Source organism: Apteryx mantelli, chromosome 3 (assembly GCF_036417845.1).
Source record: "Apteryx mantelli isolate bAptMan1 chromosome 3, bAptMan1.hap1, whole genome shotgun sequence".
Lineage (NCBI taxonomy): Eukaryota > Metazoa > Chordata > Aves > Apterygiformes > Apterygidae > Apteryx > Apteryx mantelli.
The window spans coordinates 20,671,981-20,689,984 of record NC_089980.1 but is presented as its reverse complement, the minus strand read 5'-3'; the positions used below and the strand labels follow the sequence as shown (position 1 = coordinate 20,689,984).

Sequence of the window (18,004 nt, the reverse complement as noted above, 5' to 3'; positions counted from 1 at the left end):
GCACAGGATCTCAGCTCCATTTGGTAAAGCACACCCAGGCATTTATATCAATGCAACTTTAAAAGGACCAAAACCTGTTTCTATCCACAGACTACTTTATTCAGTTACAAATCAACATTTCATGACATTAAAGGGCACAGAACAGGGTTGTTTGGTTTTGTTTTTTTTGTTTTTTTTTTCAAAAAAATTTTTTTTTGGGGGGGGGTACTAGTATGCCAATGGGAGTTGTTAAATTAAATCCTCAAAATTCTCTCTTAAGGCAAGCGCAGTACATTACACCACATCAGAAATAGGTGTGCCCAAGCCACAAGAGTTAGACCTCCGCTATGCAAACACACCAAAGCTAAAAAAAAGCAACCAACTAAACAAAAAAAAACAAATCCACAAACCTGGAGAAAAGGCAGGGGTATAATTCAACTTAGATTATGAACTTTAAGATCAGCAGTCTGCACAACTTGCAATAATACTCTGACACAAACCAGGAGCACCACCTTCTCTCAGACTCAAGGAAATACTCTTGGAAGCGCAAAAGGAACAAACTACTGCTATCTGCAGTATGAGGCACAAGTCCAAGGGAAAACCATCAAGAATTTTAGGTCATGATGTCCATTTGCTGGAAGTGGCTGTGATATAAAATAGTAAGCCTAAAGAACCAGTGTAGTCTTTGCAATGACTACATGATAGGATATATAATCCAGTACCTTATGTTCCCTGAAATTCAATGTCCAAAGCACAACCATCATTAATTTAATATACTAGTTCATCCTACCATTGCATGCTGGTGTATCATCACTTAATTGTTCCCATGGGCTTTTTTCATTTGCGTATTTTCATAATGAGATTTATCCCTCATTATGAATATCCTTAGGCTATACTTTCACTTATCAGAATAATAAACATACCTAGGATACACCACATAAGCTTTTTACTAGTTTAATGTACCAGCAGTACTTCTTGGCAAGAGCAGAACAATATACCTCAGTCTTAGGGATGACAAAGCAAGATTAAGTAGAGATAGTCCTTCCAAATAAGGAAAAATATTTGGTGTTGTTCAAAATTAACTTGTCTCTCAACATTTTGCTAGATGGGTTAGTCTGACGTAGGTGAAGATCTTTTTTCTGACAACAGTTTGTAAAAGATAGGTCCTGTCATTCTACAAGATGCTTTCCTTTTCCAACAGCACTGTAACATGATTTTTAAAAGAGTTCTTTTTAAATCCATTTAGATAGAGGTGCAAGAGGAATCCATTATGTTCATTCACTGTCCACTCCCATCAACACAAGGCTGTTAAAGGAAACAAAACAAAGAATTGCATTTACCTTTTAAAATAAGCTGCAAAGACAATAAAAACCTATCAAGCCACGGAAGTCAGCAGCAATAGGGAAACCAAAGAAGAACGACATTCACTAAGCAGAGGAAGGAGTGTGTTTTTCCAGGCTGAAAGCACTGAGATGTATAGCACCGCACTTCTCAGTCCAAGTTTAACATTAGCATTCACTGCTTCTTCAAAACGAAGAGGCAGTCCCACAGAAACCTTGCGGTCAGGAAAAGACAGCTCCTAGAAACACCGCAACGCGTGCCTGAGCCTCTCAAACTCGGCATACGCTTAACAGGGGCCTTCTTAGAACAGAATTAACCCGAAAACAGCATAATTTCAGGTTTAGACAAGGTTTTCAAATTCGCAATGCTTTTCTAAGAACATGACGATGGAAAGAAGAAGCCCCCAGGCGCTCCCAAGCCCCGGCCCCCCTCCAGGCCCAGGCCCAGGCCCCGGCCCGCTCACCGCGCTCAGGCCAGCTCGAGCTGCTCCTGCGCGGCGGCCAGGCGCTGCTGGAGCCGCCGCTTGCGCCACTGGAGGAAGCGGCGGCGGGCGCGCCCGGCCTGCCAGCCCACCAGCACGCCCGCCGCGAAGGCCGCCAGCAGCGCCAGGCGCACGCCGCGCGGCCGCAGCACCTCCAGCGCCATGACAACGGCGGCGGGAAAACGCCCGCCTACGGCGGTGCGCGGGGGACAAAAGCTCTCCCCCCCGGCGAGACCATGTGGCGGCCGCGGGGGGGGATGTTGGGGGAGGGGGCGCTCGTCGGCTCCGCGTTGGCCCCAGCAGCTCCGCGGGCAGACGGAGGGGGGCTCCCAAAGCGGCACAGCCCGCGCGGCCCCGGGCCGGACGGACACGGGGTCCCCGTGCCCCGCCGTGTGCTCGTCAGCTCCGCAGCCCCCCTCCCCCGGGTGAGGCTTGGTACGAGACGCCCCCAACGCCCCGCCCTCGGGGGGGGGCCGCCCGGCGCGGCGCGGCGCGGCGCGGCAGGACCCTCGTCCCCGCGCCCCCCCGCTTCCGCCGGCGGGGCCGGGCCGGGCCGGGTTAAATCCGGCGGGGCCGGTGGGGGGGGGGGTCAGTCCGTCCCCCGCGCCCTGAGGCCATGGCTGAGGCGGCGGCCGCCCCGCAGGTAGCGGAGGGGGACTCGGCCCGGCCCTGCCCGGGGAGGGGGGCGCCGCGAGGTGTCGGCCCGCTGCGGGGGCAGGCGGCGGTTGGCGCTCGTGGAGGGGAGGGGGGCAGGTGCCCCTCGGTCGCCGCCATCGGAGCCGCCGGCGCTGGTGACCGACCTCCCTCCCTTTCCCCAGGGTCTCCTGCTGGCAGCAGCGTTCGTCTCGGACGCGCAGTACAACAGGAACATCCCCTTCGAGACCTCCCCGGAGGCGGTCAGGTAAGGAGGCGGCGCGGCGGGGCCCCCACGGCGGCCGCCGCCGCTGTGTCTGCGCAGGGGCCCGCCGCCCTCGGAGGCGGCGTGCCGGGCCGGGGGAGCCAGCCGCAGCGCTGCCCGCAGCGCCTTGCCCGCGGGGAAGGCTCAGGGCTCCCGACCCCCTAGCGAAGGCCTGGGGAGGAGTGGCTGGGCGCGATGCAAGGAGCGGGGTTCAAGCTGAAAGGTGTTTGTCGACCGAGGCTCAGCTTGCATATATGTTAAGGATGGGAAAAGAAACAAAAGCTTCTTGCTGCTGAAGAGAAAGAAAGAAAGAAAAAAATCTTTCAACAACGAACCTCTGGCATCAGTGCTCTGTGGAGACAGGAGAACATGGGAAGCTTGGCCAGCCCTCATCTGTCCAGGAGGGGATGTGGGAATGTGGCTCTTCTCCCCTCCAGCTGCTGGTAAGGGGCCAAGCAACTTTAACCAAAGAGGTGACTTTTCCTTAAGGCTTGGACTGCTTTAGGCGAGCCATTTCTATGTGTAGTACTTAAGGCAAGGTGGCTAGTTTGGAAGGGAAAGATGATGCAAAAGACTGCTAGCAAAGCAGTGTGTGAGCATTAATGACCCCTGTAGTCCTACTTCTCCCCTCCTTCCCCCCACCCTCACAAAAAAACCCAAAAAACTTCCCTTTTACTTAATTCCCTTCTCTTGACTAATAAAGCTTCTGGATCTGTAGGGTGTCTTGGAGACACAATAGTTCTGAGTATGTTTGTTGTTATAAAGGCACTGAGCAGGTAGATGCTATTCTGTAGCTGTAATGCCTGGCTGCTTCTAGCAAGCACAGACTGTGCACCTGTAGTCTTGTTCTGTCTGAGTATGTTAACTATTAATCACAGAAATTAGTTGTTTTCTGAATGGCATTATCATGATGGTATTGTCAAGGGCAGAATGTCACGTTATCCATATAATCACCTGCTCTATAGCCTTTATTTGAGGTGGCTATTGGGAAGATGAGATGATTATTTGGCAATGTTGGTGGCCTTTATATCAGCAGGGAAACTATATGCTCTCTCCATAGGACTGTTCCACAAATGAAAGGAGCCACTGTTGCATAGTGTGACGTCTGTGGGGAGTTTGAAACTAGATGTGTTCATGGTTAATGCGAGCATTCATTGGAGGTTTTGTTGCCTTAGGGAATTGAATACTTCTTGACTTGTGTATTAAAATAGCTTACTCTGCAACTCTGTGCTTCTCTCTGGTGGCTTGTCTTGTCTCTTTGCTCCTTAACCTGCAAAGAAAGGAGGTTAGATATTTAAACAGACTTAGTTTGTGTATCGTTTGGCTATCTGACCTTGGCAGAAGTTTGCACTCAAATTAAGGAACAAGATAATTACAAAAAAGTAACTCTAACAAATCTACATGTTTCAGGTCTTAAACTCAACTGCAAAACACCTGTGTTTCTTCTTTCTGACCTTTTTCCTCCCTGAAAGGGAGTATAGGGACTGTCAGCTATGAGAGTGGAAGGAAGGACCAGGAAAAAACAAGCTAATTGGGCCGGACAGTGGGCCCCAGCCCTGGCTGAGATCTGGGAAACCTGTCCAGTCAATCTGAGGTTGTGCAGGCACAGTGTGAAGGTTCCCCCCGGTAGTTCTTGGCTGGCAAAAATTTGCAAACACGCCCCTGCTCTGCTTGCAGCACTGGTACCCTTCTCCCTCCATGACTATTTGAGATATTCTTCCGAGATTCATTTTCCAAGCCCCTGGGTATGTGCATTGAAGCCCTGGCTTATGGTGCCACTGCCTTCTTTCCACAGGCTTTACTATCTCTATAACCATTGGATGATACAAGCAGCCACCTACTTCTTCATCTTTCTCAACCTTTCCCTTGCGGTGTTTGAAGAACCTGCTGTGTATCCGCTCCCCTTCTTGGTAAGTCTCCAGGCAGCGTAGAAGCGGGAACACAACTACTGCCACGTTGCATGTTGGAGCAGTTTAAGGGTTTTTTTCAGAGGTGTCAAGAGATAATTGATGCTGTTTTTCCCATTGATAGCTTTGATCTACTGGAATGGGGGGAAAAATGGGCATAGTAACCAGGTAGGGACTATGGCTGCCATTACTGGCATCAGCAGTGGTGGATGTGACCATGAATGAAGTCACATTGCTTTTCTTTGTCTTGGAAAACAGCACCAGCCTTCTGTATGATGCAAGTCTAGTTCTTGTGTCTCAAAACAGAAGTGGTGTATTGCCCTTAGGACTGGTTTTCTGCAGCCTTTATTTGTATTGTGCTTGTGACAGATGTACACCCTGAATCCTAGACATGTACAAATCTACCAGCTCTAAGCTGTCCTTAGCAGGCAATTTCACAAAAGAAAGCCTGAAACTGTTGTTCGGTGCCAGATTTGTGAGCCTGTAAAACAAAAAACAGAAAATCCCACTGGAAAAACTTTTCTAGAGACTCTACCTGTTTTTCTCTGCCTGTATGCCAGCCTGAGCATCCTCATCTGTGTGAAGAGGGCTAGCACTGCACTCAGTTGTCCTGACTCAGACATCCTTCTTTCTCTCTCTCTGCAGGCCACCTCTCTGATTGAGGTGTTGTGCCTTCTGGTGTTCTCTGTCCGGCTTATGCATTTTGCAAAAGTCACCCCTCGTAACATATTTTGGAAGGATACCAAGAACATCTGCGTCATGGTTGCAATCCTGGTGAGTTAGGCCTGGGTATCCACCAAAGTTGAAGTGGCCAGTATAGAGGTGCCTTTTTTCTTCCTGTTGCTTTCCTGGTAATGTGGGTCTGATCCACAAGGACTCTTCAAGAGCCACAGCCAATTCAACCTGCAACTCAGCCTGTTTGTACAACCCTGTCATGTGTGTATATGTCTTGTATCAGCTAACCCTGCTGTCTTCATTTAGATACATTTCTAGAATAGCTCCTGGGAATTTTATTCTTCTTTCTACTACAGATGTCTCTAACAGACTTGGCTGTCTATGGGACCCTCAGGATATACAATGTGAGGAGCGTTCGATGGTCAAGAATAGTGAGGCCCATCTTCCTGATCAACTTTGCGGAGAGTCGCCAGGTAAGGAACACTTCTAGTAGGAAATACACGGTTCAGGGCTGTATTTTTAGACAGCCCACTACATTCTGAGATCCAGGAGGCTTAGTAAAATGGCTTTTAGGCAGAAATGGCAGAATTTAGGTTCCTCTGAGTTTCTCTGAGGTAGCCTGGAGCAAAACTTCGAGGTGGAGAAAAGGGCTGTGTGCATTCACATTGGTGCTGCTTGGGCCTCTGTGCAAAGTAGCACAAGGCTTCTCCTGTACTCATGGGCTGAGTTACTGTTGTCCAGAGCCCCATGCTTGAGGCTGGAACTGAAGCCTCTTGCCAAACATGCTGCTGTGACGATTTAGGTAAGGTCATGCTTAATGAAGCATAACAATGCATAGAGAAGGAAACATGTTTCCTGTAAGGAAGGATGTTTCCTGTCCAGTCTGTGTAGAAGAGCAGCCTCCATTTGCAAGCAGAGTTAGATCCTGTCCTTGAGATGAGTGAACATGAGCAGCAATGTGGACAAGAAAACTGTTTCTCCAGTGGCTCTCTAGGATGCGCAGGGTGAATGCGGCCTCTTTAACCTGCCATGGTCAGGGGCCAGGTTACTAATTTCTGGAAGTCTCCTAGGCAAACAAGCACAAGTGTAATGCTGTGCTCAGAAACTGAATTCCTAGTCCAGACAGACTGTCTGGACTTTGATTCCTCTTGTCATGGGGAGATCTTTGCCCTGCTGCTCAAGGCCATTTTGGTCCTGACTTGCAATGAATAAATTACCGTGGTGTGGAGGCCTGGAGGAGGGAACAGCTGAACTCTCATGTTCTGAACTTGAGTTTGGTGGCCTGGAGGTTCTTGTCTCTGTCCTGTCCCCTGGAGCATGAGCATCTCTGCAGTGGCACCAGGCCCTTTTTGTCCTTTGGCTAGCTGAGTTCCCAGTGGTATGTGGATTGAGTTTCTCTTTCCATCCTCTCCTCCAGGGGATGAGGAGGAAAGGCTTAGTACTCTTCTACAGGCTTTTGAAGAACAGAACTGGCATGTCCAGGTCAGAATTTCTCCTGCCAGGCAACAGAAGAGTTCCTGTGTCCCAATTTGCCTGCCTGTCCCTGCGTAGGTGTTTCACCCTGATGGGCTGGGGAGGGAAAAGCAGGTACTGCCTTGCCTCTAAACACTTCTATTGCCCCCGGCAGATTCGAAGAGCATTCCGCAGTATCCGCAACACGTTCCCGGAGATCACCTATGTCTTCTTGCTCTTCATGTTCAGTGTTCTCATGTTCTCCCTCATGGCCTTGAAGCTGTTTGGTGAGAGGTATGAATGCTTTTCTGCTCAGAGTGGGTTGGGAAGAATGGGTGTGATGCTCTTGGGCAGGAGGGAATCTGGCAACTCCAACCTGTACTGGTGAATATGAACACTGCTGATTCCTGCAGTTGTGGGATGGGATATGTGGTCTCTCTGCTTAAATTGAGGCTGTCCATTTCCTCCTAGGAATCTCCAGACAGCAGAAGGCTTGCCATATTTTACAAACTACCTGGAAATTGTATTTGATCTGTATGTGCTGGTGACAACGGCAAACAGCCCGGATGTCATGTATGTTTTCTGAGCTTGCAGCCTTTGTGTGTGAATGCTGATCTCCTGCCCCTAGGGGTGGAGAAATTGTGACCCTGTATGCAGAGTACCACAGAGCTGTTTAACGTCTGCAGCAGCTGACATCACTTAGTATGCACTTTTTAAAAAAAAGGCAGGGGGAGGAGGGAGAATCTTCTAACACTGACTGCCTATGAAATGTGTAACTCTGCCTGTTTTGTCAGACTGTTCTCTGCTTTCTGCTCGCTTGGCGCAAGGTAACCTGGGCAGAGATCTCTTGATGCCACAGATAAACCTGAGCATTTGCATTGCTTGGTTAGCAACCAGAGCATTGTGCATGGCTCTTGTGCATCCTGGCAGGGTCTCTGGTTAGAACAACTGTTTGGCATGGCAACCTCTTTTGGACTGGCAGTGTGTGTGTGTGTGTGTGTGCGCGCATGTGTATGGTTCCCTTCTGCCTGTAGTGGCTTCTTGAATTGTCAGCTTTCTGCTCTGTAGGTGGAATCTGAACCAGAAACTGAGGTTAGGAAGACATTTAGAAAAGACGTGCTGAAAATACTGATTTCCAAATGACCCAATAGCTAATGAAGGCTCAAACATGAGGGACAACACCCCTGCCAAAACTTTGATTAAAAGTTTTTGTTTTTATTTTAAGGAAGGGTGTGTTCTAGTGACTATATGCCTTTTGTCTTGTAATATTTGCAAGAGTTCATGTGCAGATTTTTTAAATTGCACAATTAGGTTCAATTTATGTAAGGCCTGAGCCTTCCATCCTTATTTGTTCTAACTTGGTTCCCATTTCAGTTTGTACTGTGAAGGAACCCTCAAAAATAGCAAAAACTCACTCATTTGTGTGTTGGAGATGTGCTGAACAGAACTGGGGGTGTTCCAGGCACCTTGGGGTGAGACACACAGCTGGTCCCCCTGGAGTAGGTGGAAGTGGAGGTCTGAGTGGAACACTGCAGAGAGGGTCTGCAAAGCCAATAACTCACCAGCTTGTGGCTAAGACCTCACTTTGACTCTGCACTTAAACTTCTGTCAGGCTAGGTTTAGTGTCTCTGCTTTCTCTTCTCCATCCCCTCAAAAGGGGACTAATGAATACAGGATGAAGAACTTGTGGAAGAAAACTCTTCTCTAACTCATTTAACAGATTCTTCCATCCAAAGGTGGGGTATTATCTGGCTATTCAAAAGATTACTTTGAAATCCAGTTGGAAGACAGTTTTCATGAAGTGACTTTTATTTCCCTGTCTGTTTGCTCTACAAGTAATAATCTCTTCCCCCACTCTAGGATGCCAGCATTTGACTTCAGCTGGTGGTATGCCCTATTCTTCATTACCTATGTCATCATCAACACCTATATCTTCATGTCTGTCTTCCTGGCTGTTGTGTACAACAACTACAGAAAACACCTGAAGGTAATGTGTGGAGGGGTGAATAGCTGCCAGCAACTGCCTTCTTTTTTGTATAACTTTGTATGGAGGCATCTGGCTTTATCTTGGAAAACCTCTGCCTCTGAAAAATGTGGAACAGCTTCTCTTGAATAGATGTTCAGTTTCTGGCCTCTGCTGGGGTTCTGCAAATAACAAGCGCACATCCGCTCTGTATCATGGGGGTTGCTGTGAGTTCCGCTTTTAGCACTTAACAGTTAAAGATTCTATGCTGGTGTGCTCCCAAGAAATTGCAAAAGATGGCAATCCTGTCTTTGTACATTATGTCCTTCGGAGGTTTAGTCCTTGCTCAGAAACACTCTGTGTCTCTATGCAGAAGACTGTTTTCAGCTGGCTGTAAGCGCACAGCACTCCTCTGCCACTGAGCATGCCATTAAAGGAAAGGAAGTGTAAAGGGAGGTCTGAATAAATCAGAATTCACTTCTTCAACCTTGAGCGAGTGCAGTTCAGTACTTGTGACCAAAGGCTTAAAGCTGGAATTCCCAGTATTTGCTTACAGATGGGTAGTATATGTGGATGCAACATCTTTGCTTCTGTGACCTGAGGTTGTGCAGTTCCTGTGATTTTCCCCCCCCCCCCGAAAGATATTCCCCCATATCTCCTTTTTGCTAGACACCATCCTTTGCATCTTTTCTTCCAATTTTCTTCCAGTTTTCAATGCGTTGTCCAGCAGCAAAAGATCTAGTGATCTCCAGAGTGCTGTGCACAGGGCCTCTGGTTGCCAGTTAAATAGCATTTCCCACATCCCATTGATTATGCTGTACTTGGTGTCTAATATCACTCCAAAAGTGTTCCTTTGAGCCTCCTCTTGCATTGCTGTGCATGGAAACAAGATGAAAAGCAAAGGAGGGGGAAGAGGGACTGAAGCTGTCTGAATCCTGAAATTCTTTCTAGAATGAGATCCGCAAGCTTGCTTACATGAAGCGCCGCAAGATGGTAGAGGCCTTCAACCTCCTGAAGGAAGAGGAGGGAGCAGAATTTGTGGTTAGAGAAGCCCAGTGGAAGCAGCTTGTCAAACTGGTGGCTCCTGATATCAGCAACTCCCACCGAGAGCTGCTGCTACACATATCAGATGATGAACAGAAGGGCTTCATAGGTGAGCAGCAGGGGCCTGCTGTGCTCAAGGCAATGGGAAGGAGGCTGGGGAGGAGCCTGGGGTCGGGAGCCTGATGCTTCAAGGGTTCTGGCAAAGGGACCTGTGGTCTGTAATGGACCCAGAGGGACCCTGCTTCCCTGTCCAGATTGCTCAAGTCCTGAAAGGTTGTTCTTTCTGCCTGTGCTTCCTCACACCAACTGTGCTGTAGACAGTGTCCTGTGTGCTGTGGGCAACTCTTCGCATGGCAAGCTTGACCATGGAGTGTGGCAGCTCCCATTCTCAGCACAAGCCAGGGGAAGCCTCCCTTATTAGCAGATTTCTCTGAGCAATGTGGTGTCCCACACATTCCTCTAGAGCCTCTTCCTCTGCTCCTGATGGAGACAGGATATCAGGAGAGATGGGCCAGTCTCCCGATGCTAGATCCTGCTCATCCTGGTCATGAAAGGTTTGTGTGGGCTATTGGGCTCTGGCTTGCGCCAGTCTGCCAGGAGTAGGGCAGAGGAGCTGCCTAGTATTGAGTTCAGTCTGTGGTGGCATGTGCTTTGCCTGCTGCAGTGCACAGGTTTTGAGTCTAAATTGCTGCAATTCATGTGCAGGCAGGTTTGCATTTGCAGGACACTGTAACTTTTGTTATGACAGCAGACTGATGTGCGGTGCTCTTCCCTCCTGCAGACAAAAAGTCCTTTGTACGCCTGGCAGATCTCCTCAACATCCAGGTGATTACCCTGAAGATACGCAGGCATCCGCTGGGGCGATGGCTGCCTCATATCTACAACTCAGCAGCAAGCCAGTTCCTGCGTGGCATGGTTAGACACAGGTAAGTCTGTGCTGTTGGAGCAAGTAGCTCTTAATATTCAAAGGGCTGCAGAGCAGTGGTATGGCAAGCAAATGCTCTTCTGGGTGACATGTTGGAAACTACAGACTCCATGCAGGCAAATATTAGGGATCCTGTTTTCAAAAACATTCTTTGGACCAACTGCTCCTAGTCTACCTTTGCTGGTGTGCAGAAACTAGACTAAGCTATTTGCGAGTCCATACCTCTTTCAGTCCCACTTGTTCAGCTCTTCTTGATTCCAGTAACTCCTACTAAATGCTGCATCTATAGAAGTGCTAGATCATCTAATGTAACTCCCTTGCTCAAAGCAGCCCTGAATAACCTAATCTAGTTGATCCTGTGTCTGCTTGGGTTTTGAGTATCTACAATGATGGAGACTTCAACCTCTGCAACATTTGACTACCCTCACAGTTTTTTCTTTTGTGGGGTTTTTTTTTTTTTGTTTTTTTTTTTTAACAAAAAAAACCCTCTTGTTTATATGGAACTTCCTGCATTTCAATTTGTGCCCATTGCCTCTTGTGCTTTCACTGGATACCACTGATAGGAGTCTGGCTCCATCTTTACTTCCTCGCAGCAGGTTATACACACAAATAAGATGCCCCCTAAGCCTGCTCTTTTTCCAGGCTGAACAATCCCAAGTTTCCTGGCATCTCATGTGTCAGATGCTCCAATGCCTTAATGATCTTTGTGGTCCTTTGCTGCATTCGCTTCAGTATGTCAGTGTCCAGATATGGTCTCCTTAGGGCTGAGTAGATGAGAAGGACTGCCTCCCTTGTCCTGCTGGCAATGCTCTTCCTAATGCAGCCCAGGATGCTGTTGGCTGCCTTTGCCACAAGGGTGCATTGCTGGCTCGTGTTTAACTTGTCCACCAGGACTCCCAGGACCTTCTCTGAGCTGCTTTCCAGACAGTTGGCCCTCAGCCTGTACTGGTGCATGAGGTTATTCTTCCCCAGGTGCAGGACTTTGCATTTCTCTTTGTTGAACTCGGGAGATTCCTGTCTACCCATTTCCCCAGCATGTTGGGGTCTCTGAGTGGCAACACTTACATCTGGTGTATCAACCACTCCTCCCAATTTTGTGTAGTCTTCTGTTTTGCTTGTCCAGTCTTTCTGCTTGAAAAATGCTGCTTGACTTGGTGGAAATTCACTCGCAGTCAGTATCTAAGAGTTTGTGTTTAACACTGAGAAAACACAGTGGCATACCTTGAAGATGTGCTGTTTTTAGTGTTGGATGTCAAGAGCAAAGCTAAACTCCAGAGCAACTCTCCTAAACTCTCAGGTTTAGGAAGAATAGACTGGTAACGATAGTTTTCTAAATGGCATTGCCTGGGGAAGGAAGCAAAGAGAACTTTGAAGTAACTGTAACTTTGACCTTCTTGGGAGTGTGTCGCGAAAGGAGTGATGCACTTCATTCGTAAGAGGGAAGCAGCACTATGTTTATTGCAGTAAGACAGCGACTTAACAAAGTTCAATCGTAAATAAGAATGATTTAATGAGGTTTGATTGGCAAGGTTCACTCAGTTATTTACTGCATGAAGGACAGGGTCAGATGCATGTGCAACAGAGGCCCTCTCGTTGAGTCACGAGGTTCAGACTGGACCCCATTGCTTTCTAAACTCCTTCGAAGAGGAGCCTAGGTGTGGCTGGATCCAGTCCTAGTCTCAGACTTGGTCAACGGTTCATGTCTAAGGGATTATGTGCACAATTAGTCAGAGATATAACTCAACAAAGTTTTGTGAAGTTTGCAAAAGTTCAGCATGCTATTAATCACTTACCGAGGATCTGTCACAGGTAAGGAATCTCTCAACCTCGAGGAGTAACCTTGAGAGGCGTCCCTGCTCAAGGGGAGGTTCTGCAGTGCAGCCCGCTGCCGTGCAGGAGAGCTCAATGGACTCTGGGCTGCCCCCTCTTTATGGGGGGGAGATGACTGACTCATAGTCGTATTTGCATGCTAGATGGGCCTTAGTTGGCACATGCTCAACTAGCCCCTACGTACGTGCTGTTTACAGGGAGGTCAGGTTGAGGGGGAGAGAGCACATCAGTGGGGGGGAAAGGAGCACACCGTTACGGAGTGGCAAACTAATTGCTTTTTCTTTCTCTTCTTGCAGGGGATTTGTTTGGACTTACGATGTCATCATTCTAATAAATGCTGTATTCATTGCTCTGGATGAGGAAAGCCCCTATATTTCCTATGCAGAGTGGGTCTTCCTTGCACTGTATATAATTGAAATACTCCTGAAAGTGTATACTTACGAACCAAGGACATTCTTTGGCAAAAACCAATTCTGGAACTGGTGAGTGGGATGGATGGCTGCTGTGAAGGTAGTGCCAAGTGTGAAGAGATCTTTGGGTTCTACTTCTCAAGAACTGAAAGTCTTTTGAGGAAGATTGGCTGACTGAGAGAATTCATGCTAGGGTGTAGTTGAAATGATTATGAGCACAAGATGATAATGTGCTCTTTCCTGGCTCTAATGGGGACTTACATCTTCTGTTCCCTCTGCTAGCTCAGAGCTTTCCCTTGTTGTCTCTGAGCCCTAGGCAAAAAAGGCCTGGATCTGCTATCTTAGCAAGGATGGCTTTGTGGTGTGTGAAGGACGCTTCCCCCTGCTGGGCAAGGGGAAAGTGTTTTGCTAAAGAAAAACTTTCCCATCTCCCTGCCCTGCAAATCTGAGATGAAGCAAGACTGTGTCCTGTGCAGATATAGGGAGAGGGGTCACTACTTGTCTGTCGTGTGGCAGCTAAAAGTCCATTCTGTGTTGCCCACAAATCCAACAGCACTACCCTTCCCTTGTGCTAGGTTTGATACCCTGATCATCTTTGCTGCCTTGACTGCAACAATACTCAACACCACTCTAAAATCGAGTAAGTGCAGTTTAAACAACCTGCATGCATTTGGGAAACCTGGTGGTCTTAAGAGTCCTCTTTTGCAATCATCTTGGGCTTGGGAAGCTTTTGGAAAGGTCAAGGAATTTCCTATAGGGTTTCTAAGAAATAACCTAGGCTTTGGAGTTTTTTGGGGGGAGGGCGAGGGAGTTTTTTGGTTTATTGCTACCTGTTATGAATAGACAGTGCTTAACAATGTGCTTTAAGTCCACAGTGCTTATTTTTCTGAAAAACAATCTTTTTTCCTTTCTCAGCCACAGAGTACAACAGCCAACAAATCCTGGACATTGTCTTCATATTAAGGGTCCTCAGGCTCATAAGGATTGTTGACAGCATTCAAAGGTAATGAAAAGAATGGGAAAGGGATAAATTTGTGGGGTAGGCCTTCTTGGAGACTGGCTGAGAGACAGTTCTTTGAGTTGCCCTGCAGGGCTGCTTACTCCAGGCATCCAAGACCTTGTCTGCATGTGCCTGGGATGAGCCCAGGTGCTGCAGTCTCTCTGAAGACTTTCTTAAGAAATGAGTACATGTGGGGAGCCCCTGCTGGATGGGATGTGAAGATAAGCAAGCATGGGCTTTAACAGAGCCTCCTCATGGAAGGTGTGTCATGAATCATTTGCTGTAGGTTCCGGGTCATCATGAACACACTGATAAACATCGTACCGACAATGCTGACATTTGGTGGGCTGACTCTGGTAAGAAATCCTAGTATCTTAGCTCGAAGCACTCCAGTTTTGCAGGAATGTGTTTAAAGCCTGCTCTTTCCAAGAGGATAAGTGGAAAGCTCTGGATGGAGGGCCATTTAAACTGTAAGTGTTGATTCAATTCTTGATTATTGCACATGTAAATGTGTGTAAAGAGATTGGGTTCCTGTTGGTCACCAGTTCAGAGATCAGGATGCTTTCTGCTCCATGGGGCAGTGAAAATGCTCTGCACAGTCTGGGCTTCAGACACTGTAAAGAATCAAACTACGATTTGGGCAAAAAGCTGAATGAGAAGCCTATTTCTCAAATAATTTTCTAAAAATAGGCTCTTTTATAGTTTGAGAACTCACATTTCCATGTCCTTGGGCTCTGGTTTATGACATTTTTTTATTCCTGGGTGGGAATTGCTCTTGAGTGGGTTGTGTCTCTTTGTCTCTGTCTACTCCTCAGCTGCTTGCAGTGGCTATAACAGAATTTAAAAAAAAAAAAAAAACTTCTGCTGGAACTCATAAACTTGCTATGAGTCTTGCTGCTTACTAGAGAAACAGATGATGGATGGAGTTTCTCTTTCCAGGTTGTGTACTATGTATTTGCTATCATTGGCATGGAGTTATTCCAGGGGAAAATCCAGTTCTTCCCTGCAAACTCGAATGCGCCTCACGCCCTGGAGTGTGGAAACCCAGCTCTCAAGGATTCTATGTTTGCCCGTGCGAAATACTGCAAGAACAACTTCAATAACTTTGCTTCTTCCTTCATAGTCCTGTTGGAGCTCACTGTAGTCAATCAGTGGCATGATATCCTTTGTGGGGGAGGGTCCAAGCTAGAGCTCCATGGTACCATACTCTTCCCCTGCCTCCTGCCCCTCCCCCCGTCTTGTGTGTACCCATGTGTGTATACAGTGCCACACAACAGAAATAATCCCTGCAGAATGCTTTTTCGGAAGATCATTGCTAGGCAATTTTATCTGGTTCCTCCCTTAGTGCTACTCTACAGCAAAATGTTCTCCTCCCTTAGCACTCTAGCCCTTAACTCCTCTGTTATACTCTTTGCCAATGGATTTGCCAATGTGACTGTTCAGCCTGCAAAGCTGTACTTCATTGCCTTCCACATTGTGATGGTTATAATTATTGTCAAGTAAGTTTTGGTTTGTTCTCATCTCTATTTTGGAGTGAAGGAGAAGGGGCTCTGCCCCCTGCCAGGGTAGCATTGATGATTCCAGGGGTCATGCATGGGGCAGTTCTTGGAGAAAAGCAAGATATTTATTGTATGGAAGCTTGTTATGGAAGCTGTTCTTTTCTCCAGTGAGTGCTGCTTTGGTGCTCTGACTTACAGCTCCCCATCTTCAGCAGACATTACCACGAGCCCTGGCTACCCAGTGCTGGGACATGAGCGTGGGAATATTGAGATAATGGTTTGTGCCCACAAGCATGGGGGATGCTAGTGATGAACTGCTGCTATGTAATCCTGCTTATCATTTCTTTCAGTATCTTTGTGTCCTTCATTTTGGAGGCTTTCTTTGTGGAGTACTCGGTAGAGAAGAGTGAAGTGGAAACAGCTATTGAACAGAAAATCCAGGAACTGGGAATGGGAATCCAAGAGTAAGTTCCCCGAAGAGTGATGATGGATATGGCTGGCTTGGCATGTCAGATGAGGGCTGCGTGATGGCAGGAAAATACCTTCTTCTGTTCCCAGGTTTCATCTGGGACTTCTCTTCCTTGCCACAAAATTCTTTTTAATCTGTCATAACCATGGAGGCTTGGTCTAGACAGTAGCAGAAAGTGACTTATCTTGTTATTGCAGGTGGAAGTTCAGTACAGAGCCTGCCTTGGTGAGCTCTTCCAGGCCAGGGCTGTTGCCCAGGGGACAGGAGAGATGCTGGAGACCTACAGGGTGACCACAGTGCTTGCCCTGTCCAAGAGAATCAACTGCTGCTGTGTACATGTGGCCCTACCTTGGAATAACTTCTGGCCTTTCTTCTTGTGTAGGGAGGAGCTCCAGGATGAAAAACTCCTTGATAATATGGAGAGTGCTGAGCATGACCTTGAGGGAGAAGGTGGAACAAAGCCACCAGCTAAAGGGCTGGTGTTTAAAATTGCCTCCAAACGTAAGTGTGGCCCTACAAACTCTCTTGGAGGTGGTAACTCTGCTGCTGGTCTGCCCAACAGTTGCTTTAAAAGAGGCCAGAGCTCTGAACTGTGCCTGATAGTAGTCCTGTCTCTGAGGAAGCTCCCAGAGCACTTCTGCTTTCTAGGCAGAAGGCTGGCTGTGAGTTTGAGCTACAAAAGCAGCCAAAACCCAGCTGGAGGCATTCAGTGAACCCTGGGTAGTCTGTAATGTTGTCTGCTGTGTCTTTTTACTTCTGTAGCAATGTTCTTCTACTCTCCTACCTACATGCTTCGGTGCAGGCTTGTCAGCTCCATAGAGACACTGTCTTGGTGGCTCAGGTCCTGCTGTTAAGAAGCCTGTTCTCTACTCATCTCTCCTCCCTGTATGCACTTTGCTTTCTTCCTGGCTTGGATCACTAGGTAACTACATGCTGCATTCCCCTAGTTTAATACACACTCTTCTTCCACTGGCTTCATTGCTGTACCTTCTTGCTGTCCTGTAGACAGATCCTCTTTAAGCCCATGTTTCTCCTTATGACAGCTGATATGATCACACATCCATTTGAGGAACACTTGTAAAGGATAAGATCTTTATTTTAAGAGTTAAACACTTTTATTCTCAAGTGTTCAGGATGCTTAAAAGTAGATAAGATAATGCTAGGAGAAGGCAATTGCCATTTGTGGAGGTTGTGGGTTTGCTTGTTTTCTGCTTTTTGTGAAACAATGGAAACGAGAATTGAATAGGAGATTTGTTAAGGGAGACATTACTTAACCTTTACTGAGAAATAGGAATAGAGGTTTAGAGTGACTTTTTTTTTTCCCCTCCCCTTCAGGGTACAGAACAGTTGATGCTCTGCTTCAGCGTATGTTTGAGGCAGAAATACCTCCGGAGGATGAAGGCCCTTCATTTGAAGAGATCTTAAACCTGTCCCCTACTGATGCTGTACCAAGCAATGTCACTTTTGAGGCTGCTGCATAATGTGGGAAATCCACAGCAATCAACAAGGAAGAGCTAATTCTCAGCTGTCCCAAGTCTCAAGAGTGTTCTCTGGCTGCCTTTGGTCAGTCTGCCACTGCAGTCATGTGCCTAGGGGCCAGAGCAAACAGCGGAAGGGGCAGCAGATGCTGGAAATGCTGGAGTCATAGTGGCATGAGCTTTATCTAATGTAAAGTCTCATTTAAATGTTGAAACTAGAAATACTGTAAAGGGAAGGTGGGTGGAGAGTTAGTGGATGGGTGTATCCTACCTAACTCGCATAGTAAGACACTACTACTCAAAACAGCATAGCATACACTATGTTATGAAATATCTTAATTCTTGTAACTGGAATTTTCTATTAGTCACTTTTTATATGCACATATGGACAAGCATAATTTGAAATAAACAGCTGTTGCAGCACAGTGTGACATGTTTCATGTTAAACTTGGTGGTCTCTAAAAATGAACAGTTCTTACAGCATTAATGGTGGGAAGTCATAGTGTGACCCTCTCGACTTTTTAACAGGCACAAAGTCCTGCAGCGCTTCCCTGGGCTGCATGTTTTAAAGAGATGTTGTTAAGTACAGTTGAACCTGGGGAAAGAAAGGTGGGGGGGCATTGCCCTGAGGATAGTAGGGGAAACTGTGGTGG

The 18,004-nt window shown here is 47.3% G+C and overlaps 1 protein-coding gene across 2 annotated transcripts; it reads left to right on the top strand.

Moving 5' to 3' along the window:
• The first annotated feature begins 2,304 nt into the window (after positions 1-2,304).
• Positions 2,305-17,779, top strand: LOC106499166 (uncharacterized). 2 transcript variants are annotated; one of them, XM_067292876.1, is made up of 19 exons: positions 2,307-2,444; positions 2,620-2,702; positions 4,495-4,609; positions 5,252-5,380; positions 5,638-5,754; positions 6,909-7,027; positions 7,205-7,306; positions 8,594-8,720; positions 9,648-9,849; positions 10,522-10,666; positions 12,792-12,977; positions 13,481-13,545; positions 13,821-13,908; positions 14,192-14,261; positions 14,845-15,064; positions 15,314-15,404; positions 15,755-15,868; positions 16,256-16,374; positions 17,209-17,779. In XM_067292876.1, exons 1-19 carry the CDS (start codon positions 2,418-2,420, stop codon positions 17,352-17,354), a joined length of 2,265 nt encoding a protein of 754 aa, XP_067148977.1. In that variant the 5' UTR covers positions 2,307-2,417; the 3' UTR covers positions 17,355-17,779. The 2 variants fall into 2 exon arrangements, with proteins under 2 accessions (XP_067148978.1, XP_067148977.1); XM_067292877.1 differs by lacking the exons at positions 14,192-14,261; positions 14,845-15,064; positions 15,314-15,404 and having other exon boundaries at positions 2,305-2,444.
• The last annotated feature ends 225 nt before the right edge of the window (positions 17,780-18,004 follow it).